The 26500-nt window shown below is 40.4% G+C and overlaps 1 protein-coding gene across 18 annotated transcripts in view; it reads right to left on the reverse strand.

Annotated features, from left to right (window-relative positions):
- rbfox1 (RNA binding fox-1 homolog 1) overlaps positions 1-26500 on the reverse strand; it is a 1725607-nt gene that overhangs the window by 119000 nt on the left and 1580107 nt on the right. For all 18 annotated transcript variants that reach the window (XM_043711602.1, XM_043711606.1, XM_043711616.1 and 15 more), the window contains one exon: positions 12493-12546. In XM_043711602.1, the coding sequence (XP_043567537.1) occupies positions 12493-12546 (54 nt within the window). The remainder of the gene's footprint in view (positions 1-12492; positions 12547-26500) is intronic.

A 26500-nucleotide genomic window follows, 5' to 3' on the forward strand; every position in this document is an offset into this window, starting at 1 on the left:
ATGCGAACGAGGGTAGGTCTGATCAAGGACAGTAGTGGGAGACTGTGTATTGAGTCAGAAGAGATAGGAGAGGTCTTGAATGAGTACTTTTCTTCAGTATTTACAAACGAGAGGGACCGTATTGTTGAAGAGGAGAGTATGAAACGGACTGGTAAGATAGAGGAGATACTTGTTAGGAAGGAAGATGTGTTGGACATTTTGAATAACTTGAGGATAGACAAGTCCCTTGGGCCCAACGGGATATATCCCAGGATTATGTGAGAGCAAGAGAGGAAATTGCAGAACTGTTGGCAATGATCTTTTCGTCTTCACTGTCAATGGGGGTGGTGCCAGGGGACTGGAGAGTGGCGAATGTAGTGCCCGCTCAACAAAAGGAATAGGGATTACCCCGGGAATTACAGGCCAGTTAGTCTTACTTCGGTGGTAGGCAAAGTAATGGAAAGGGTACTGAGGGATACGATTTATGAGCACCTGGAAAGACACTGCTTGATTAGGGATAGCCAGCACAGATTTGTGAGGGGTAGGTCTTGCCTTACAAGTCTTATTGAATTCTTTGAGGAGGTGACCAAGCATGTGGATGAGGGTAGAGCAGTGGATGTAGTGTACATGGATTTTAGTAAGGCATTTGATAAGGTTCCCCATGGTAGGCTTATGCGGAAAGTCAGGAGGCATGGGATAGAGGCAAATTTGGCCAGTTGGATAGAGAACTGGCTAACCGGTCGAAGGCAGAGAGTGGTGGTAGATGGTAAATATTCAGCCTGGAGCCCAGTTTCAAGTGGAGTTCCGTAGGGATCAGTTCTGGGTCCTCTGCTGTTTATAAGTTTTATTAATGACTTGGAAGAGGGAGTCAAAGGGTGGGTCAGTAAATTTGCAGAAGATACGAAGATTGGTGGAGTTGTGGATAGTGACGAGAGCTGTTGTCGGCTGCAAAGGGACTTAGATATGAGGCAGAGCTGGGCTGAGGAGTGGCAGATGGAGTTCAACCCTGTCAAGTTTGAGGTTGTCCATTTTGGAAGGACAAATAAGAATACGGAATACAGGGTTAACGGTAGGGTTCTTAGTAAGGTGGAGGAGCAGAGGGATCTTGGGGTCTATGTTCATAGATCTTTGAAAGTTGCCACTCAGTGGATAGAGCTTATAAGAAGGCCTATAGTGTATTAGCGTTCATTAGCAGAGGGATTGAATTCAAGAGTCGTGAGGTGATGTTGCAGCTGTATAGGACCTTGGTAGGACCACATTTGGAGTTCTGTGTGCAGTTCTGGTCGCCTCATTTTAGGAAAGATGTGGAAGCTTTGGAGAGGGTGCAGAGGAGATTTACCAGGATGTTGCCTGGAATGGAGAATAGGTCGTACGAGGATAGGTTGAGAGTGCGAGGCCTTTTCTCATTGGAACGGCGAAGGATGAGGGGTGACTTGATTGAGGTTTATAAGATGATCAGGGAAATAGATAGAGTAGACAGTCAGAGATTTTTTTCCCAGGTACAACAGAGTGTTACAAGGGGACATAAATTTAAGCTGAAGGGTGGAAGGTATAGGGGGGATGTCAGGGGTAGGTTCTTTACCCAGAGAATGGTGGGGGCATGGAATGCGCTCCTATGGGAGTGGCAGAGTCAGAATCATTGGTGACCTTTAAGCGGCAATTGGATAGGTACATGGATAGGTGCTTAAGCTAGGACAAATGTTCGGCACAACATCGTGGGCCGAAGGGCCTGTTCTGTGCTGTATTGTTCTGTTTTATGTTCTATGTTCATCATTTGGGCGTAAAGTGCATCAAAAATTCAACCTAGCCTCTGTTTTGGTATTTCGTCATTTAATAGCATTTACTCAATATATACAACATGAAATAATGTTTTTGCGACAGTGCACAGGAAACAATGAGAAAAATAATGATGCCATGTACTCTAGGGCATAGCAACTGACACATGGGAATTGTGTTTCCTAAATATGTACTTTACTCAGGAGTTTGGGTTAATGCGCCTGCCTGAAAATCCTTTTGTGTAATCGTGTTGCAAATCTGTTTCTTGAATTGCAGCATGGATTGCATGAAACTAGCATGAAGCAGAAATTTCATGAGGTGGTAGTAACTAGGTCACTAAACTTATAAGCCTCATATATAGTCTACCTGATTGACATCAAGTTGCATTATGGAATAATTGCTCAGCACAACAGCAATGTGGGCTTTGATTGCATCTCTGTGGGACATTAAAGGGAACGTAGAAATTAAACTTGTTTTTATTTGGTGTAATAAAGCCACAAGAATAATGTTAGTTTTGGCACTACCTGTGCGTGGGAATAAGCAATATCAGTCCCTGGGCTAGGCTAAAAGTCCAGTCATGGAGCGTGAAAACAAAAATCAGTGATATGAACCATTTTCATTCTTCACTTTAATATCCGACAGGATATCAATTTCAGAACTCAAAAGGATCTGCCCAAATCCTCATCATCTCACAGAACAAATCCAGTTTGATACCAAAGGACAATGGTTCCAATAATTTTCCTCACTGCAGGTGCTTCATGGCTCACTGAACAACACCGATCAAGAAGTTGGTGTCATTAATCCATATGTTCACTCATGCAAAGCATTATGACATTGGTGTTTAGAGTAACAGAGTTTCAGGAATGCATTTTGGGGTGTTGTTGGGGAGAGATGGCAATAATAAAAGACAGGTATCTTCCTCAGAAGAGCACGTACTTTCAAGCAAACCATTTTTAAAAAATCCTGTCGATAATTTTGATGTCATTAGTGGGATGTACACAGACTTTTTTTTGTTAATGCATTAACTATTCAACTTTCCTTTTTAAGCCATAAAGGTTCCTAGGTTACAATAAGATAAAACAAACTAGTTAAAATTCCCTTCAAAGTCACTGTGATCAAGGAACCCCCTTGTTCAAATAGGTTTTCATGTTAAGTTTGATAATTATTTTTCAATTTTGACTTAATTGTCTCGTAGGAGTTGACAAGATGTCACCATATTGTAAACCTATATTTCATTACCCCATTCCACGTATGGAGTCAGCTATTATGAGGGGGCATAGCTTTAAATTAAGGAGTGGTAGGTATAGGAGAGATGTTAGGGGTAGATTCTTTACTCAGCGAGTCGTGAGTTCATGGAATGCCCTGCCAGTAGCAGTGGTGGACTCTCCCTCTTTATGGGCATTTAAAAGGGCATTGGATAGGGATATGGAGGATAGTGGGCTAGTGTAGGAAAGGTGGGCTTGGATCGGCGCAACATTGGACTCTCCCTCTTTATGGGCATTTAAACGGGCATTGGATAGGGATATTGAGGATAGTGGGCTAGTGTAGGAAAGGTGGGCTTGGATCGGCGCAACATCTAGGGCCAAAGGGCCTGTACTGCGCTATATTTTTCTATGTTCTATGTCATATAGTTTTGAATCATTCCATCCATTTCCAGTTTTCTGTCTTTCCCCACTTTTGCTCTCTCTGTCGCATGGGGAGTTCTATGTCCTGGGCAGTGAGTTATGTATTTTCAGACAGTGCATCACAGGAATCTTGTTAAGCTTTACAGCTATACAGGCTGTTATGACTGAATATTTAATCACAAAAATGAGTTGGCAGTTATGATGTACAATGTGTTTAAGCCTTGCAGCATGTGTCTTCACTAGCAATTGAGAACTGTTGAAATCGCCATTCATCAGTGCTATCCTGACAGCTTTATATAACCTTCTGTTTTTTACTTATTTATGAAGATTAAAGGTGCCTTAAATCAACAGTTTCTCATCAGACATATCACCTTTCTTTTTGCACGCAGCTAAACTTTTCATTATTTAACAACGGAGTTGAAAAGCTCTTTAGTAAATCATAAGACAACATATTTTAAATATATGCAAAATAATTTTCTAAACTGGGAATAGGTAGCTAAAAGCTATTAATGGCACTTTAGAAATAAATTTTGAATGCTTCCTCAAGAACACAGCAGGTGAATGGACTGTTTTGTAAGATACTAAATAATAAAGACCACAGAAGTGCAAACACATATAAAAGCAATGAGTATGAGGGACATCTTTGGGATCTGAAGCATTAAAGGAAGGCAATCTAATTCATATGGAAAGTGAAGGGCATAACCCCTGTTATTTGTTTTAGCTGAAAAATGTGTTGCTGGAAAAGCACAGCAGGTCTGGCAGCATCCAAGGAGCAGGAGAATCAACGTTTCAGGCCTGAAGAAGGGCTTATGCCTGAAACGTCGATTTTCCTGCTCCTTGGATACTGCCTGACCTGCTGCACTTTTCCAGCAACACATTTTTCAGCTCTGATCTCCAGCATCTGCAGTCCTCACTTTCTCCTGTTATTTGTTTTATACAGCCAAGAAAAGCCTCCAGTTGTCTAGCTAATCTGTACTGTGTTAACTTATCTAAATTGTTAGTGATTTAGAGACTTGCTGCCATTGAAGCCAATGGGATAGGAGGAAGAAAATGAAATCAAAATTTCAGCTTCATTAATGCTGCCTGTTCAGTACATGAATATGAATGTAGGCATTTTTAATGACTCAACGAGGATAACCTCAATAGTCAAGAGCCTTGTGTCAGCTCAAAGTGTCAGCTCAGATGAGATCACTGTCAGTTAATTAGTTACAGAATAGAAGTGTTGGATTTCATGAATCAGAAACTCCAAAAAATAAGGAGAAAGTAGGATAACTAAATGCAATATGCTTAAGTAATAGACTGCTACTTTTAATTTGTTAGTGAGAAGATGAGAGAGTCAAGCTTGTTGCATATGCCTTGGACACTCGTGAAGAGAACCCAGACACCAGAGGACAGGGATTTTTCGTTTAGCATTGGCACTATAACTTCTGGATCCAATGTAGGTAATGCAATAGGAGGATATTTACAAGGTCAGCTAATCTGTGTCCAGACAGCATGGTTACCATCCTTGTGAAGGGTTCTCCACAAGAGAAGACCCGCTAGCACAGGCAAAGCTGCAGTGTACATTTTAGGGGAAGGTTGAGAGGGGTGCCCTCTCAGAGGTTTTGATATGTTTAATATTAAAAATGGTGACTATTACTCTGTTCCTTCAACGGTTTGGTTGAGTAAGTGCAGCGGTTGTGTGCGGCTGGGGAGAACACTCAGTGTGGTCGTTAAGTGCTCGCCCCAGCCTGACGGGCATTGGCCATACTCACAAAGTGGTGGGGACCAGCAAGCCGACTGGAAAATTACAATCAACCTAAATGGCTTTAATTGGCATTTGATTGTGCAATCATGATTCCAGTCTTGTAAACAGGTTCCTTGCATGATCTGACTGCAGGAAAATAGCTATTAGGACTGCGGCAGGAAATTTCACGCCAGTCTGTCTCCATCCCACTCTCACCTCTGCACCAAAATTTCAAATGCAAAATTCTGCTTTGCATAAGGTTGCTCTTCCCAACTTTCATACTGGTGTTATATCTATTGTGAGCATTCAGCATTTAAATTTCAATATCTAATTTTTTTCCCTCTTTAAGTTTCCACCATAACATCAATAACACAGTGGAATTGTTTCCAGCAGTTCTTGAACGTGTCACAGAATGATGCCAATTATATACCAACTACCTGCCGGTTGATAGATATCAGTTTTATCATCACTGCAGGTAGTTATCACATTACTGAGCAAGAACACTGACACCCAGGGAAATATTAATATCCTCATTAGGGAAGAAAAATGTTCAACAATGCAAATAGTTAACAGAAAAAAAAATTGCAGTTTATTGTAATATCAAAGGGATATCACTTAATCTCAGGGACAAACTCTAATCATTTTTCTTACTGTCATGCAACTTATTTACCCTTTGAAACTACATAATCAAATACCACATTTTCATAAATAGAAGACAAACAAGAGTCTCATTTACCTAGTGATGCATTGGAGCCCCCATTTTCTTTTTTATTGTTCATATTGTTAACTCTATGTGGCAGGAAAAAATGGACTGTGTTTGAATGCAAATCTGATATTGGGCTGTTAAGAGCTGAAAAGGATCCAGACAGAAAGGATCAGAATGGAAGGGGTTCCAAGCACTAACACAATAGGCTTGAATGTTCAGGACATCCAGAGGTGGAAAATTACGAAGGTATGTTCCAGGTTGATTAAGGGTAATACAATCTCTGAGGATGTGGAAAGGTTAAGAGGATCATGGGCAAGAGAGTACAATGACATTGATAAGGATTTAATTGTCAATTCAACGCACCCGACTTTTTATGTCACTTCACCATTAGCCTTGTCAAAACCAAAAGTTATTGCCATCTCTTCTTTGTTGCTTTGCTTATACATGGCACTTGGCCAAGCGATTCATCAGTACTCATCAACATTTTGAGAACGTGGGTGGAGAACAAACAAGTGTGAAGCACATTTATTTGCTGAGTCATTCTTTGTTATTGAAAGTGCTGGGTCATCAACCATTCCCTCAGTTTCTGGCTGTTCTCTATCACTTTCCATGTCCTCACTTTCATGTCCACACTTCTCATGTTGTTGGGAAAATGGTCCTTCCATATTCTCCCCATCATCATTGTCTTCAAATTTCAGAAACTGAAAACTTTACTCCTAATGTTATACAGTATGCAGCAAACAATAATGATTCAGGTAGGACTCAGAAGATTGTATATGGTATTCCACTTGATTTACTCAGGCACTTAAAATTAGACTTGCAAATGCCGATCGACTGCCATGTCACACTTCTTTTCAGCAAAAAGGCTCTATTATATTTGTTGTGGATTTTTATTTATTCAAATTGCAGGGATTAACCCATTTTTAACCAACCAGTTATTGCGCTTCCAATCATGGTGACTGATAAATTGTTGAATTGTTTCTTGATGGAAGAGTACAAACAACTAAAACTATTTTTCATTCACAAGATAAATAGTGTTGGCAGTACCTGCAATGCCCATGAGTAGGTGGTGGTGAACTATCTTCTCAGATGAATGCACCACTTGAACTATATGTGGTGAATGCACTCCCTCAATGCTGAGAGATAGAATTGCATGAATTTGTCCCAGCAACAAAGACGACATGACAATACATTCCCAAACGGGGATGTTGAGTGATTAGAGTGGTGTAATCAGTGATGGTGTTCCTAAGAGCTTTCTTCCCTTGTCCTTCCAGATCTAGGTTACAGGTTTGGGACATGCATTTAGAGTCATAGAGATATACAGCACAGAAACAGACTTCTTTCCAACTCCACCATGCCAACCAAATATCTGAAATTAATCTAGTCCCATTTGCCAGCACTTGGCCCATATCCCTCCAAAACCCTTCCTATTCATATACCCATGCAAATGCATTTTAAATATTTGAGTTGTACCAGCCTCCACCACCTCCTCTGGCAGCTCGTTCCATACATGCACCACCCTTTGTGTGAAAAAGTTACCCGAGGTCCCATTTTAATCTTTCTCCTCTCACCCTAAACCTATGCCCTCGCGGTTTGGACTCCCATAACCCAGGGAAAAGACCTTGTCTATTTGATTAGATTAGATTAGATTAGATTACTTACAGTGTGGAAACAGGCCCTTCAGCCCAACAAGTCCACACCGACCCGCCGAAGCGTATACCACCCAGGCCCATACTCCTACATTTACCCCTTCACCTAACACTACGGGCAATTTAGCATGGCCAATTCACCTAAGCAGCACATTTTTGGATTGTGGGAGGAAACCGGAACAACCGGAGGAAACCCACGCAGACACGGGGAGAATGTGCAAACTCCACACAGAGAGTCGCCTGAGACGGAAGTTGAACCCGGGTCTCTGGCGCTGTGAGGCAGCAGTACTAACCACTGTGCCACCGTGCCGCCCACATTTACTCTGTCCATGCCCCTCACGAATTTATAAACCTCTACAAGGTCACCCCTCAGCCTTCGACGCTCCAGGGAAAACAGCCCCAGCCTGTTCAGGGAAACTTTGTGAGTTACTGCAGAGCAGCTGGAAGAGACTATGCTCTGTTGCCAAATTAGTTCATAGTGATAACACTGAAGGTTTAAAGCATGTTTAGGAATGTTTCAAGTGCCTATCAACTGATTTTCCTGAATACTGATGAGCTTTTTGCAAGTTGTTGGAGTTAAATCACCCGGGCAAGTGCAAGTATTCCATCACTTTCCTGGTATGCAGTGAAATGATTTGGAAAGTTAGGTACATCACTCATCAAAAAATATTCAACATCCAAGCTAGTTTAAAAAAAAAATCATAGTATTCATACGATTGGTCCAATTAGGCTTCTGGAAAATGGTGCAGAATGTAACAATTTATTGACTGTCAAGGGAAGGAGGTAAACTTTCTCTGGTTGAAGACAGTCATTGTTTGGTACTTGTGGTGACATCAATGTTACTTGCCACTGATCAGCCGAAGCCTGAATGTTTTGTCACATGTGGGACAGATTGATTCATTATCTGAAGGATTGCGATTAAAACTGAACACTGAAATCACCAGCTAACAGCTATAATTCTGACCTGATGAGAAGGTAGTTAATTACATAGAATTATATAGGTTTCTTGGTACAGAATCAAGCCACACAACCCTACTGGGATAAGGGTGCAGCAGGTCGGGATAAGTGTGCAGCAGGTTACAATTACTGTGAAACTCATTAGGATTACTGTGCAAGAGGCCAGGAGGCTCGTGCAGCAAGTCAAATCTCAGCTCTTTCCATCTCTTTCCTCACTTCCTTGGTAAAGACAGGTAAGAAGCAGTTATTCAATATGTCAGTCATGACCCTTGCCTCCATGTGTAAACCCCTTTTTTCAGTCCCTAATGTTCACGACTCCTCCCCGTACCACTCTTTTGCCATTTACATGATTGTAAAGGACCTCCTTAGACAATCTGAAATATTGGCTGCCAATGTCTCTGCATACACTCTAATTGCTTTTATTTCGTTTTGATTCCTTTCCAAACTTTCGATGTTGCTCTCAGTGCATTATTAACCTACTAACTGAAGGTAATGCTGTTGGTATGGTGTACAGAGACTTTCAAAAGGCATTTCATGAAATGCCACATATCAAACTGGTGAGGAAAGTTTGAAATCATGGAAAAAAAGGGTCAATAGCAACATGGACACAAATTCGGTTACATAACAGGAAACAGAGTTGTGATGAATGGCTGTTTTGGGGACAGGAGGAAGGTTTATATTGTAAGTCCCAACAATCATCCTTTGATCATTGTTCTTTCTTTATGTATTAATGATATATAATCTTGGTGTTTGATGTTTGATTTCAATATCTGCAGGTCATTAAAGAACCTGAAAGTATTATGAACCATAAGGAGTATAGTGTGTCATTCCTCAAGGATGTGGACAGTTTGGCAGAATAGATGAACAAGTTGTGGATGAAATTTAATGCAGAGATGGATGAAATGGTTCATTTTGGGAGGACAAACACAGAGACAACATAAAATAAAGATACAATTCTAAAGGGGATACAGGAGCAGAGAACCTGGATTGTTTAGAACTCACTGAAGGTGGCAAAACAGATCAAGTGAGCAGTTAATTTAATATATGGCATTCTGGGCTTTATCAGGAGTGGATAGATGTTATATCACAAAATACCGCTTTGTAATATGGTTCTGGACACCACATTTCAGGAAGAATGTGAAGACATTAGTGAGGATGCATTAAGTGTTTTTGAGAATGCTGAGGAACTTCAGTTCTGTAGAACGATTAGCAAGGTTGAGACCATTCCCCTGGAGAGGAGAGGGTTGCGAGGAGATTTGATTGATATAATTTGAAAACATGATGAACCTGGGAAAAGACGACAGAGAAAAACTGATCCCCCATTGGGAGAATTCAGAAACAGAAGTCATAGATTTGAAGTAATTCACGAAAGAAACAGAAGGAAAAGTCTCTTCACACAGTGAGTTGCAAGGATTGAGAAAGCACTGTCTGAGAGTGTGGCAGAGGCATGGTCATTTGAAGTTTTCAAAAGGAAGTTATCCATAGATTAAAAAGAATTGCAGGCGAAAAGCAGGGAAGGTGAATTGGTGCTTCAAAGAGCCAGTACAGAGGGAATGGGCAGAGTGGTCTTCTTTTAAGCTGCTCCAATTCCATGATTCTGAACAGTTAGATGGTGGTGTTTATGCTCCACTTCAGCCTCCTTCCATCTTTCCTCACATAAATCTATTGTTGTACACACTCTGCTTCCTTCTCCCTCAAATGTTTGCTGAACTTCCCCTTTAAGGGATCTAGAACATTCTCCTCAGCCACTACTACCTGTGGAGGCAAGTTCCACTTCTCACCAGCTTTCCTGAAAATACATTTCTCCTGAATCCTTTACTGGATTTCTTGGTGACTATCTTACCCTGACGACCTCTATTTATCCTTTTCACAAGAGGAACCAATCTCTGTATCCACTTGTTAAAGCCTTCCATAAATTTAAATATTTTTAGTAGGTCACCCTGCAGCCTTATATCTTGGCGAAAAAAAAAGAGACCCAGACTGTCAGTCCTTTCCTGATATTTCTACTATCATCCTTGTAAATCTTCTCTGGACCCTCTCCAGCGCTTCTACAGCCTGCAGGCAGAGGGCTTTGAACTGTTTGTAAAATAGCTCAGATTACCATCGCACAAATCCCACAATCAGCAAGATCACTGACAAATAGAACTTGCTGCAATATTTATGTGTAACATTAACAGATCAGCTTCACATGTCCTGTAGCTAGACCCAAATACTTTATCTCAATTTCAAATTAAACAATATGAATTGCAATAGAGATCAACAAATCCAGAATATTCAGAACCTTATGCAAATTTGCAGGATTTTAATAGCAAGCAAAATTGTATGAAATATAAAACAGATGTCCAGCCCCCTGAGAGAACTAAGTTAGAGTCAGTAGTTTGAATTGTGCAAGTTGATCGGTGGTATGGTTGAGCACACAGATTCAGAGATATTGAATGTTTCAAAACTAAGGTAAGGAAATATCTGTTTATTATAGTTGGACCAAACAAACTAAACAAGAAGTAGTGAGATAAATGCTTGGTCAATATTAGCACGCTGGAGGATGAGGCTAACATGTAAAACACAAATGTCAAATGACATTGATACCAGAATGTAACAGGAGATTTGAACTCTCAACAGTCCCAAGATCACAAAGTAAAGAGATTATTTATTCTACAGAGATCAGATCATTGTCAGTATTAAGGGAACTTAAGAGATGAATAAGAACCTATTTGGTGTATTTGCATGGTGTGAATCTGTGGGTTTCACTGTGCTGAGAAACTCCTTGGGCTGTTCCAAGAGTCCACACTTCCCTGCTACTACCAAAGACATTTTGTTTCAAGCTAGGGTCTGTTCAACTGCTTCAGCTGTCCTCCCTCACCATTGCCAACTACTGGGGGAAGGTCCAAATTGTTAGCTCCCATACAGGTTTCTAATCAACCTGGTCAGAGATGTTATTACCTCTGGAGCAGGTGGGACTTGAACCCAGGTCTGCTTGGTTCAGAAGTAGGGACACTACTACTGTACTAAAAGAGCTACCGTTCACTCCCTTGTGTAGTGCCCTCCAACACTGCTGTCACTTGTTGCTGGGAATCCCAGTAAAGTAACGCTGAAAATTTATAGGACATCTAACAAATATTTGAGCAAATGAGGCACGGGCATCTTAATAAATCTATGATACATAATATGTGCATTTTGAGACAATGCTCTTACAGAGGTAGAAGACTGAAACTGAACAAATGTGTACCAGTTTTAAAATAAACGGTTCTGAGGAAGAGTCATTCGACCCAAAATTTTATCTCTGATTTCTTTCCACAGATGCTAGCAGAACTGCTGAGCTTTTCCAGTAATTTCTGTTCTTTTTTTCCCCTAATTTACAGCATCTGCAGTTCTTTTGGTTTTGAAAGTAAATGGCACAACATTCAATTTTTCCAAGGGTCAACCACATCATTGGCACAATTGCAACCATAATAATCCTCTCATCAAAATTCTGAAGCTTTGTGGTGCATAAGTAAAACATTGAAAACCAACTTGCATTGATATAATGTTTATCATACAGGGTGATGTCTCAGAGTGCCTTACAGATTTCTGAATAAAATGTCAAGTCATACCCTGGCATTATAAGCTGGCTAACAAGCACAAACACAATAGCCATTGAAGCTTTATTCAAATGTTCTCTCATTAAAATAGGACATATTTCTCTACAAAGATTGCATACAACATAGATATTCCCCACAGTTAAATTGTCTTCTATGATCAAAAAGATAGCTATGACAAGTATCGTCAGCATTCTGGTATTTCTGTTCTTGTAATAAAAAAAATAGAAACACTGCGACATGTCAAAGTTTCACCTGCAATTATTTTGAATTTTTAACTGCATTATGCAAAAATATCATAACACAGAAGAATTTGTTGCGTACTGTGTATATTGATGAAGGAGATTATTAAAACTCATCTGTGATATTATTGGTCCTTTCTTTCCTGAAATGAACATGATGGTCATCAGCCTTTTAACCAATTGTTTGGGATACTAACAAATTTGACAAGACATTGAAGTAAAAACTTTGGATGAGGATTGAATGTGAGTTCTCTTACCTGCATAGAATTCAGGACTGTATACTGCACCCACAACTGGATTTAATTTCCATCCTAAAAAAGAGTGGAGAAAAAAAAAACTTTATACGATGTGGGAAGAGAGTAGAACGCCTCTTATAAAAAGGTAGATTTATTCATTATATACACAATGAAGAAACATGTACTACACTCTAAAAAGAGCAATAACAGTCATTAGATTACATGTAAGATTCATAGCCCTCATTGAAATGTATGCACAAATACCACATCAGCTTCAGTTGAGAGCAGCTCTTTGCTTTAACACAAAGTTTTTGTTCAAGATCAGAAACAAAAACAGAAATATCTGGAAAATCTCAGTAAGTTTGGTACCATCTGTGGAGAGAAATCAAATTAACATTTCGGGTCAGTGACCCTGCCTTAGAACTAAAACACCGATTCTGATTTCTCTCTACAATGCTGCCAGACCTGTTGAGCTTTTCCAGCATTTTCTGTTTTTGTTTCTGATTTCCAGAATCTGCAGTTCTTTCAGTCTTTAAAGTTTAAGATGCAAGATTCTCACAATTACAATGTGAAGCCTTGTTCCTTCCATCCTAATTGTTGCTGCAGATTCTAAAAATGTCAATTTTAAAATCCTTATTTCAAATTTGCATTTCACACTTACGCTAATTGTTCCTTGCTTCACTTTATTTTTCCTTCCATATCTGAATTTGGCCTAAATTTTCATAAAAATGCAGAGAAAATATCGAACATGATGAAAATGGTGGATGAACGTAGATATCATAAGGAATACTCACAAACATTTTTGCAAAAACTAGACAGTGGTGATTTGTGATTTGTGTTTGCATGGTTTACAGAAGTGGCTGGCTGTTAAAACATCAGCTGGGTTCCACTCAGGTCAGATAGAGTCATAGAGTCATAAAGATGTACAGCAAAGAAACAGACCCTTCGGTCCAACTCATCCAGGCCAGCCAGATATTCTAACCTAATCCAGTCCCATTTGCCAGCACTTGCCCAATCCCTCTAAATCCACCACTTCCTCTGGCAGCTCATTCCATACGCATATCATCTATGTGAAAAAGTTGCCCTTAGGTCTCTTTTATATCTTTCCCCTCTCACCCTAAACCTATGCCCTCTAGTTCTGGACTCCCCCTACCTCAGGGAAAATACATTGTCTATTTATTCTATCCATGCCCTTCATGAGTGTATAAACCTCAATAAGGTCACCCCTCAGCCTTCGACATTCCAGGGAAAACAGCTCCAGTCTATTCAACCTCTCCAAATAGCTCAAATCCTCCAACCTTGGCAACATTCTTGTAAATCTTTTCTGAACCCTTTCAAGTTTCACAACATGCTTCTGATAGGAAGGAGAGCAGAATTGCACGCAGTATTCCAAAAGTGGCTGAATCAACATTCTGTACAGCCACAAATGACCTCCCAACTCGTATACTCAATACTCTGACTAATAAAGGAAAGCATACCAAACACCTGCAACTCTACTTTCAAGGAGCTATGACCTGCACTCCAAGGTCTCTTTGTTCAGCAACACTCCCCAGGACCTTACCATTAAATGTATAAGTCCTGCTAAGATATGCAGGACTCGCATTTATCTAAATGAAACTCCACCAACCACTCCTCAGCTCATTGGCTTTTAAGAACCAAGGGCTAACACTCCAAAACATAGGGAGAAGATCTGACAGAAGCAAATCTGAGCAATGTGGATTTCTTTAAGATGTCTTGTGCATCTCTTTATAAAGATAAGGTAGTCCTTTGGATTTGATCCTGGGACACCTTTCAGGAATGTCAGGTGGCCTTTAGAATTGTTCAAAGTCAGCAACCATGTGTGTAAAATGTGCATAAATTCTTTAACTCTCAAGCTAATTAGAACTATCAACCAGGCTGAGAAATTAAATGTTAACATTGTCAAAAGCAACTGTCAACAGAATCTATCAAAAGTGTAACAAGAATAATGGGCGGCATAGTGGCTCAGTGGTTAGCACTGCTGCCTCACAGCGCCATGGATCTGGGTTTGATTCCAGCCTTGGGCCACTGTCTGTGTGGAGTTTGTATATTCTCCCTGTATCTGCGTGGGTTTCCTCCGGGTGCTCCAGTTTCCTCCCGAAGTCCAAAGCTGTACAGGTGAGATGGATTGGCCATAGTAAATGCCGGGATACAGGAATAGGGTACAGGGCGAGATTTGGTGGGATGCTCTTTAGAGGGTAGGTGTAGACTCAATGGACTGATTTGCTTTTTTCCACACTGTAGGGATTCTGTGAATTGTGAAAGGGTACTAACAAACTGGCAAGCCACCTAAAGTCCTGCCCATGAAATATTTGAGCAAACTGTCTAGAGGTTTTCTTAAAAAAATGTCATTGCATGCTATTTCATTGTCCTTTGACCTCAGTGTTAGGGTATCTAATGATTCATGATTGCTGCATGACTCATTTAACAACTATCCATTATCACAGCCAGGTACCTGACATTTCACAGGGAGAAAGTGAGGACTGCAGATGCTGGAGATCACAGTCGAGAGTGTGGTGCTGGAAAAAGCACAGCAGGTCAGGCAGCATTCGAGGAGCAGGAAAATCGATGTTTCAGGCATAAGTCCTTTGTCAGGAATCCTGTTGAAGGGCTTATGCACACAAGGTCGATCCTCCTGCTCCTTGGATGCTGCCCAACCTGCTGTGCTTTTCCAGCACCACACTCTGGAACCTGACGTTTCACCATTCGACTGAGTGCTGCAAGTGTGGTTAGAGCTGCTTTGATGTTGATCGATGAATTCTAATGCTTGTTATTATAAAGATTGTGTACTTGACTTCAATAATCTTTGCTTTAAGGCTTTAGGTAATTTAAAGATCATAAAAATAGCATTTCTTTCTTATGTAATAGTGTTTTTTTCCATATGATATGGTAAAACTTAGAATTTACTTTATTGAACTTTATATTACCTAATTTCTGCGTGGGTGCTGAGGTTAGTTCATTGTGGATATTGGAGGAATTGGCATGGTAGATCTAAGGGCAAAGGGTTTGAAGTGATTGGCATAAGTTGACATGGGGCTATAAAGAGCTGAAAATATGTTGCTGGAAAAGCGCAGCAGGTCAGGCAGCATCCAAGGAACAGGAGCAGGATGCTGCCTGACCTGCTGCGCTTTTCCAGCAACACATTTTCAGCTCTGATCTCCAGCATCTGCAGTCCTCACTTTCTCCATGGGGTTATAAAGGACCATCTCTGGGATAGATAGACATATGAAAGCATGGAAGATATGAGGGGTTACGAGGGGGGAAATTACAGGGCAGAGTATGGCATGGAAAACAAGAAGAACCAGGAGTGTGTTTACAGGGCGTGAGATACTTTGGGTTGGCATGGATGAGCAAGGGCAGTGTGTAGGTGGTGAGGACATGTGAGGAATGAATGCTTGAGGGAGAATTATCTTCCTTTTTTTAAACATTTAGACGTAGTGCCAATACAGGTCTCCTGCCCGTCTGTAGGTGGAGTCACCTTTTGATTTGTAATGCAGCCCATATTCCCAGACCAGGCAGGCCCTCATAAAAATCAGGCTTATAGAACCAGGAATTCTTATGACTCTATGCACTCCCCTCGCGGACAAACACCCAGACCTTACTGACACGCCCAATATACTGAACGTTTCCTTCTCTGTCTCTGCATGTTTTATTTCACAATCTTTGGTCTGATTGCTCACTCAGGTCTCAGATACTTGGTTTTCCCTCACTCAACCAATAACAACTGGTCGCAAATGCGCTGAAAGGTATTATTGGAACTAACTGTGGCAAGGGCAAATCCAACAAATGGCACATCCTGATGGTTTGCTTGTTGCAACAGACTTTGGAGCATTAATTATCTAGCAATCCTAATACAATATAGCACATTGTCTGAGATCATAAATCCAACATTGCACATTTAAAGCTTGCTGAAGGACCAGAAATGTGATATATGGAAATTAAATGATTAATTTTTAAGAATTTTATATGCCAGATAGGCAAGAGAGAGTCAATAGCTTCACTGATATAACAGAAAACTCCTGATATTGGCTCCATTATTATCTGCATGCATAGTGACCATGCTACAAGCTGGATATGCAGTGGAACATTAAAATTCCCAGCTCTACCAATCGTATCTTTTTTCCCTTTTAAAAGTCCATTGCAGACTTTATGCACATTAATGAGAATATTTTGGAGGTCCACATTTTCAACCTGACAGGTTTTCCTACCTTGTACTGCAGCCTCAATTTCATTCTTATTGAATGCCTTTTATTTTCCGCATCTCTGTCACGACATAAATAATGAACCTAATCATAGAAAAAGTTGGGAAAGGTTTCCTTAAGCCCCATTCTCTTGCCCCATGAATTTTATTAAAGCTTCTGCCATCTGGGAGCACCATTGATTAATTTGCCCAGCACAGATTCTCATATGAGCTATTTAAATATATTTCATATGCTGCTGCTATTGCCATCAGTGATCTGACAGATTTCTCTCAGACTTTAAGTTACACTAATGGTCTCTCAATTTGTCCAAGAAAAATCCTCTGAGATTCAGATCGATGTTCACAGCTGAAAGGTTGCCTCATTTTTCATCGGCTTCCTACTCCCTTCCTGATAGCTGGATCATCTAACTTTCCAGAGCTGATGTGGAGAAGACTTCATTTATCATGAAAATAATAGCAATTAAACTTTACTTTGTCTTGTCTATAAGCTTTGTGTTAGCCCATAACTGTGTGGGTTAATCATGCGAGACGTGTGTGGTTCTCTGTGAGCCCACAACAGCTAAAATGCCCCAACATGACACGTAGATAGAAGAGAAATATACAGTCAAACTCGCCAAGGTGCATATTATTTACCTGGGGTTAGAGGGCAATATCTCTTGTTAACAAAACTGTTAAGCCTTCTTTTTCTGATCAAAGCAGAAAATGGCATGAAGTGAATCTATCCTTCTTCACATTTCTTTTGTTTTTGAAACCATTGCAATCAAGTAATGGAGCAAGGCTTGCTGAGCTGCTTAAAATATCTCTGAATTCATCTGCCTAAATCTATAACTACTGAACAAATCCGCAGAATATTGTTTCACTTTCTTCCATATAAATATTCTGAGCTTTGCAAAACTTGAACACAATTCTAAGTATATCCTTTTTTTTTGACTTGCACAATGTTTTGCAATCTTATTATCGAAGGGATTTGGACAGATAAGATTCTCAACATGAATTTGACAGATACAGCAAGGTTGATTTAGTATATTACAAAACCAGCTGGCTACTTGCCCTAATGGCACCAAACTGGCTGCAACAATTCTTAGGTTCATTGAAACAGAACTGGCGACTGACTGCCCAAAGTGAACCTTCCAAGCAGCTTGTCAGATTCAGGCCAGCAGCAAAGAAATTTCACATGTTGACAATTACAGACAATAGGACTAGATTTGTGGGACATGGATGATTACTCCTTCGACTGCTCACCCGACAAAAATAATTACAAAGCACCTTTTTTTTCCCCCAGTTCTTCAGTTGTATCACCAGTAAAAGGGCACAACACAAGCTCCAACCAATTTCAGTTTGAATACCTATCAAGGATCTACATATGTTGCAGAATCTCACTGCATATGAAAAGAAGTCGACTGCCTAAAACAAGCTATGTGCTTGCTGCCAAATGGCAGTTTTCTGTGAAAATGTCAGTGGGAGAACCATCCAGTTAATGTCACCTTTGATAAGTTAAAAATCACACTCAAGAAGTCAGTCAACATCTGAAGAAATACCAGACAAGGTGATATTTGAGGCCGGTTTTTTTTAAGCACTATTCTGATAAAGCATTATAGAACTAACTTGTCTCCAGATTATCATAAAAAGGTTTTATAGCTATATTTTAAGAAAAAGAGAATCAAGACTCAATGGGGTTCCTTTAATAAAACAGAGAGATGCATAAATGTCAGTGTAAATAAGGAAATTGCAGACTTGCTGAATAATTATGACTGAATCTTCACTGTGGAGGAAGAAGAAATATCCTGAAATTTAAGGAAAGCTAATAGAAATCAAGATCTAAAAATCACTGAACTAAAACTTAGCAAAGAAAAGGTATTTGACAAATAATGGCATGAAAGATTGCTAAATCCCCAGGAGCTGATGGCTCTCAAGATAAAATGTTCAAAGAAGTTGTTGAGGAAATTGCAGATGATTTAGCCATCATTTTCTGGTGCTCTCAATTCATGATCTACCACTTTAGTTTGGAAAATTGCACATTTAACTCTGTTATTTAAGAAAAGTGAGGAAGAGAGAAAGAAATTAAAGATTGTTAGTATCTGTTGTAAACAAGTTCCTGAAATCTATATTTACAAACAAGGTAACTGAGAACTTTGTGAAATTTGGTTAGAGGGAGTAAGTTAAATCTAATAATCTTGTTGAATTTCTTGAAGAAGCAGTGAACATGGTGGATAGATGGATGTCATTGTAGACAGTTTATATGAAGTTCCCCAAACAGACCATCAGTTAAGCTTAAAGCTCATGGCCAGGCAAATTGGTGAGCTGATGAGGAGATACAGAAATTAGTAGTATCCCATAAAGTTCTATGCTGCATTTGAAATATTCATCATATTTAATAATAACTTAAATAACACAATAGAGAACCAAAAGTCAGCTAAACGTGAAATGTTAGCTTGCTCTCTCTTGACCCACTGTGATCACCAACATTTTCTGTTTTCAGAATCATTTATCCAAGTTTGTTGATGTCACAAGAATTGTTAGTATAATGAGTCATGTAGAAAGGAGCACTAATGGACTAACTGAATAGGCAAATGGATTTCAATCCAATGAGTATATTGTCATCAATTTTGGACAAAAATTATTATATCTGAGTATTATGTAAATCATGAAAAACTAGGAAGAGTGGAAATTCGAAAATATTTTGGCTTTCGTGTAATGCTGAAGTACACATTCACACACAAAACATAATCAAGAAGGCTAATATTGATCTGATGAAGAGTCACTGGACTCAAAATGTTAACTCTACTTTTTTTTCCCCCAAACATGCTGCTTGACCGGTTGAGTTTCTACAGCAATTTCTGTTTTTACTTGGGGCAAATATTAGCCTTGATGACTTAAGGGCAAGGAGGTAGAGTGGAAGATATATTTTCACAGCTGTACAAAGTCTTGGTTAGACCGCACCTGCAGTGCTGTGTGCAGTTTTGAGTAGAGAAGTTAGAAAAGATTTATTGACCTTGGAAAAACTGCAGCACAAATTAATTGCTGCATTATAAGAACTTCAAGAGTTTCATTAAAAGGAGTAACTGCATAATCCAGATTTTTTTTTTCCCTGGGAAAACAGAAGGTTCAGGGATGGTTATTTTGAGGTTTTCAGCATTTGTAACAAATTGATAAGGTAGACAGACAGAGAACTTTTCCTGCCAGTGACGAGTCTGAGACAAGGGAGCATTACCTGAAAATCAGAGCCAGATCGTTCAGGGGATAAATTAGGAAATATTTGTTTATAAAAACAAAGCTGGAAAGGTGAGAACTTTCTTCCACAAAAAGCAGTAAATTCCAGTTTAATAATACATTTGAATGGCTTTGTGCGGGGGAGATCAGGCCTTGGAGTTCTTTGAGGAAGTGACCAAGTTGCTAAATGAAGGAAGGGCTGTAGATGTCACATACATGGACTTTAGTAAGGCATTTGATAAGGTTCCCCATGGTAAACTAATGGAGAAAGTGAAGTCACATGGTGTGCAGGGTGTTCTAGCCAGGTGGATAAAGAACTGGTTGAGCAACAGGAGACAGAGAGTAGTGGTTGAAGGGAGTTTCTCGAAATGGAGAAAGGTGACCAGTGGTATTCCACAGGGATCAGTGCTCGGGCCACTCTTGTTTGTGATATACGTAAATGATCTGGAAGAGGGCACTGCTGGTATGATCAGCAAGTTTGCAGATGACATGAAAATTGGTAGAGTAGCAGAAAGCATAGAGGACTGTCAAAGAATACAGGAGAATATAGATAGACTGGAGATTTGGGTGGAGAAGTGGCAGATGGAGTTAAATCTGGGCAAATGTGAGGTGATGCATTTTGGGAAGTCTAATTCTAAAGTGAATTATACAGTAAATGGAAGAGCCTTGGGAAAATTTGATGAGCAGAGAGATCTGGGAGTTCAGGTCCATTGTACCCTGAAGGTGGCTGCACAGGTGGATAGAGTGGTCAAGAAGGCATATTGTATGCTTGCCTTCATCAGGCGTGGTATTGAGTATAACAGCTGGCAGGACATGTTAAAATTGTACAAGACATTGGTTCGGCTGCATTTAGAATATTGTGTATAGCTCTGGTCGCCACATTATCAAAAGGATGTGGACGCTTTGGAGAGGGTGCAGAGAAGGTTTACGAGGATGTTGCCTGGTATGGAAGGTGCTAGCTATGAAGAGAGGTTGAGTAGATATGGATTGTTTTCATTGGAAAAAAGGAGATTGTGGAGGGACCTGATTGAGGTCTACAAAATCATGAAGGGTACAGACAAGGTGGATAGAGATAAGCTTTTTCCCAGTGTGAAGGATTCAGTAACGAGAGGTCACGCTTTCAAGGTGAGAGGTGAAATGTTTAAGGGGGACACACGTGGCCAGTACTTTATACAGAGGGTGGTGGGTGTCTGGAACGCGTTGCCAGCAGAGGTAGAAGAGGCAGGCATAGTATCTTCATTTAAGATGTGTTTGGCCAGATGCATGAATAGGTGGGAGCAGAGGTATACAGATGCTTAGGAATTGGGTGACAGATTTAGACAGTGGATTTGGATCAGCTCAGGCTTGGAGGGCCAAAGAGCCTGTTCCTGGGCTGTACATTTTCTTTGATCTTTGTTCTTTGAATCTGAGAAGGATACATTTCTGCTTGACTAGGGTATAAAAGGATATAAACTCAAGGTAGGTTGAGACTAAGATGCAGATTAGCCACAATGTCATTTATTGACAGAAGATGTTGATGGGGCTGAATGGTCTGTTTGTTTATATTTTTTTCTATGTCTGGTCCTCTGCATGGAGGATGACTATTCTGCTTTTGTTTCTCAGTATTTTCGGCTTTCATCCCCTGCACTTGATGTTTTTTTGTACACCAAACCTGAAATTTACATAATATGGTGTTGAAGTGTAACATATCAGGCTATGATTGAACATGACGGAGTTATTGAAGAAACATTTGGATGGATTTTCCACGAAATAACAATCTCAAATAGACTACCACTTTGGCCCTTTTTAACAGAATGACAAAGTTCACATTTCTGTCAGTAGATTCCACACAGGGTTCCTACAGAAGTGCAGAACCATACTTCCATTTTGACAGATCCCCTCAGCACATGGAACAGTGAAAGGAAGACAAACCACATTCTTTTTTCAGGTAATCTGCTGCTACATTCTAAAATAAGAAGGTTCAACATCATAGACAGTCTTTTAACAGCAACTGTGAAAGGATAATTGAAAGGACTTTAATGTTAACTATTAAGATTAAATTCCCTACAGTATGGAAAGTGGCTATTTGTCCAACAAGTCCACACAGACCTTCTGAAGAATAACACAACCAGACCCATTCCCCTACCCTATATTTACCCTGATTAATGCACCTATGGGCAATTTAGCGAAATAAACCCTAACCTGCACATCTTTGGATTGAGGGAGGAAACTGGAGCACCCAGAGGAAACCCACGCAGACGTGGGGAGAATGTGCAAGCTCCACACAGACAGTTGGGTATCAAACTCGGGTCCCTGGTGCTGTGAGGTAGCAGTGCTAACCACTGAGCTACCACGCCTCCCAATGACTTTTGACTTTGTTTTTTACTTATCGTATAAGGGCCATGCTTAACTTTTCAAACTTTGTTTCTTTTACTACTTTGTACCTAGTTACCTTTCTCACTAAAATGGTGTCATGTGTGGTGATACCATACACTTTTCATTGTACTTGAGTACGCTTGACCATAAAATCTCATCATCTAAAGTAAGTGTGAGGTTACGGTGCTTGGAGGTAGAGTGCCAAATGTGCAAAAGGTAAATTCCGGAGGTATTCTGCCAAGTGGGTACGGGGTAGGCACTGATGGGTAGTTACCAATTGGATAGAGTATCAGGAGGGGGGGCAGATAGGTCAGGTATAGGGAATTTCATGTCCAGGGAAGGGGTATGGGGGCGCTGGGGACTGGGTCTGGTAATGGAGAAGGGATGTGAGGTCCAGAGCAGGGAAATGATGGTTGGATCCCAGAAGGTACCTGTAGGAGTCTCAGGTCCAGCATCAATTCATGGATCAAGTCTAGGAACCACAATGGGGATGGAGTCCACTGCCTCTCAGAGAGATTGACTCCACCTGCAAGGTGTGTGCAGGTGTTAGGTCCCAGGCTGAGAGAGGAGGGGTGTCAAATCTGGTCATGAAGATATAGAGGATTGTGGGTTTGGGGTTTGGGGTGAGGTTGGAGGGTGGGGTGTCAAATCTGGTCATGAAGATATAGAGGATTGTGGGTTTGGGGTGAGGTTGGGGGGTGAAAGGTGGTGTATCAGGGCAAGTGGAGACAGGGAGGTGCAGTGTCATGTCCTATGGCATCAGGGCATGTCAGTAAGCTTCTGGGACAGTGTAAGATATCTGGGGGAGGTGTAGTTCACCATGCAAGGCCAGTTATTTAATAGTCTCACTTTTCTTCAGTAACTGTGTACTTAACTTCAAATACCCCCTCTGAATTCTTCTATTACATAAATATTTTCAGACAGCCTCATGGAATCTTCAATTTTCTAAGCAATCTCTTTTGTGAGTCTCCTATAATGGGGATTCTGCAGGGTCCCAGTGAACAACTTCCAGTTGCATTTCAGAAATGATTATCTGATCCCCATTCTCTGATCATCAAAAAATCCAGGCCACGGTGTCATCACCACAATGTAAGGACTAAGTGCAACGCTGTTTTCTATCTCAAAATACCAAATTTTTTTTACAACATATCCTACTCGTTCAGATAATGGATCATTTTCTTTACTTCTGTTCTTATTCCAAAAATATTACTATTCCTCAGAAAATGGAGTATTTGTCTCGGAGTAAAACCAATGTAATTCACACGTTAATGCACTGGATAATGTGCATCCTTCCTTGCTTTTGCAAATACTATTGTTCCCAAGTGAGAACCACTGCCTAGACCAGCTTAGAATGGGACTGAGGTTTGGTCCACATTTTCCTTTCTATTGCAAAATGCAGGAACTATTGGTTCCTATTGGAGAAGGCCAGTCAGATTCTTTGCTAGCCCACGATTCAGACATCACTTGAGTTTTTGTTTCTTTTATTTTGAAAAAACTTTAGTAATCCTTTATCACATATATTGCAATGTCCACACTTGGCCTCATATTCAGGCTGTTAGTCTTGCCAAGTTTATGAATGTATTTGCTCGGCTTACCCTTACTTCAAATTACCATGCCAGAATGCATGCTCTGTAACATATTCTTTTAATCATAAATCAAGTTGTCACTAGATATTTAATACAAATGAACCAACACTGTGGGCGTCTCAGTGGTTCGCAATGCTGCCTCGCAGCGCCAGGGACCTCAGGTTACAGTCTCTGTGGATTTTGCATGTTCTCCCTGTGTCTGCATGGGTTTCCTCCCACAGTCCAAAGATGCGCATGTTAAATAAATTGGACATGCTACTTTTCCCACAGTGTTCAGGGATGTGGAAGCTAGGTGGATTAGCCATGGTAAAAGCAGGGTTATGGGCATGTGGTTCTTGGGGGGTCAGTATAGACTTGATGGGCCAAATGGCCTCCATCTGCACTTTAGGGATTTAATGAACATCTCATTATTAACATCATAGATCTTAATTTAAGGTTTTGCTATGTTTCTGTTGCATTACTTGGAATTGGGAGGACACAGTTTTGTTAATTTATATTTGGTTTTCCACTGATAAATAAATGCAGTCATAGAGATGTACAGCATTGAAACAGACCCTTCGGTCCAGTCCATCCATGCTGACCAGATATTCCAACCCAACCTCGTCCCACCTGCTAGCACCCGGCCCATATCCCTCCAAACCCTTCCTATTCATATACCTATCCAAATGCCTCTTAAATGTTGCAATTGTACCAGCCTCCATCACTTCCTCTGGCAGCTCATTCCATACACGTACCACCCTCTGTGTGAAAAAGTTCCCCCTTAGGTCTCTTTCATATCTTTCCTTTCTCACCCTAAACCTATGTCCTCTAGTTCTGGACTCCCTGACTCCAGGGAAAAGACTTTGTCTATTTACCCTATCCATGCCCCTCATAATTTTGTAAACCTCTATAACGTCATCCCTCAGCCTCCAACAATCCAGGGAAAACAGTCCCAGCCTGTTCAGCCTCTCCCTATAGCTCAAATCTATCTACCCGCGACTCCACTTTCAAGGAGCTATGAACCTGCACTCCAAGGTCTCTTTGTTCAGCAGAACTCCCTAGGACCTTACCATTAAGTCCTGCTAAGATCTGCTTTCCCAAAATGCAGCACCTTGCATTTATCTGAATTAAACCCCATCTGCCACTTCTCAGCCCAATGGCCCATCTGCTCAAGATCCTGTTGTAATCTGAGGTAACCCTCTTTGCTGCCCACTACACCTCCAAATTTGGTGTCATCTGAAAACTTACTAACTGTACCTCTTATGCTCGCATCCAAATCATTTATGTCAAAGACAAAAGTTAGAGGACCCAGCACCGATCCTTGTGGCACTCCACTGGTCATAGGCCTCCAGTGTGAAAAACAACCCTCCACCACCTACCTTTGAGCCAGTTCTGTATCCAAATGGCTAGTTCTCCCTGTATTCCATAAGATCTAACCTTGCTAATCAGTCTCCCATGGGGAACCTTGTCAAAAGCCTTACTTAAGTCCGTATAGGTCATTTGACATTCTTGGGTACCGGCTTTATTAGCTCACAGGATGACATGTGCTACAATCATGAAAGGTATTAACCTGAAATTCCTTGTATCCTGATCTGAGGAACTATGCTCAGATTGCAACCAATTCTTCTCTCCAGTACTGACCCATTTAGACTCTTCAAGTTGAGGAGGAGAATCATCTCTGGCATAACACTAGTGTCTGCCTATGCCTTCAGGAAACTCTCATGCTCAACTGCTTCCAGGGTAAAGTTGCCCTGCCCACACTCCCATCCAGATGAAAATGGGCAGAGAGACTTGATTGTGGGAAGTCCCCTGGAATCCCTCCATTACTTTTGGCAGACAGAGATTCTAGCCCTGATATGTAACTCGTAAAAACAGCCGGCACTTGCACAATTGGATACTTCATTGTTCTCCACAATGAGCTTGCCAGATTTTGGATGGAGTATTGGTTGGGGACCAACAAATCCTTCAAAGTGAAGGCCACTGTCTTCACAAAGAAGTATTTTGTAAACTTTTTCCTTTAATAAAAGAGAAGAACTCATCCATCATTTACATTGCAAAAATGTGACAAGCCAGTGACACAATTAAGTATTTTGAAATGATTTACATCTCAACACCATATGGTTATAAACAAAAGAAAGCAGTAAACACTTACTCATGAAGCTGACACCACATTTATACTACTACCAGTATCAATATCGATCAACTTGTAATAACTGTCAATGCCAGTAAATTCCAATCAATGATGAATAAATCATCAAGATTCCAGTTACAATATCAGAAGAAAATTATTTGGATTAGATGACAAAGCATAATGCAGGCATAAAATTGATTACTAATTTCAATGCAAATTTATAAATCACTAAAAATCACACTTGCAATGTTTGAAGGTTCAGCAGTTCAATACGGAGTCATTCCATCTACAGAGAGATATGTTAGTGCTCTTCAAGTTAGATGAGTGAGAAAGTAAAGGAAATTCAGAACAGCATTTTCTTCACCTTATTTTGAAAATGTCCAGATTGGGATGGCCATAACCTTGTCTTATTTTATAAACTAAACTTCCTGTCTGCTTACAAATGCTCATCTTTGGGGTCTATCTATACAAAGCAAAATCCCATCAGACTAACTTACATGGTCAAGATGAGTCAATGGTAAACTTTTTAAAAACTTCTCCGTCAGTGCT

Source organism: Chiloscyllium plagiosum, chromosome 21 (assembly GCF_004010195.1).
Source record: "Chiloscyllium plagiosum isolate BGI_BamShark_2017 chromosome 21, ASM401019v2, whole genome shotgun sequence".
NCBI classification, from domain to species: domain Eukaryota; kingdom Metazoa; phylum Chordata; class Chondrichthyes; order Orectolobiformes; family Hemiscylliidae; genus Chiloscyllium; species Chiloscyllium plagiosum.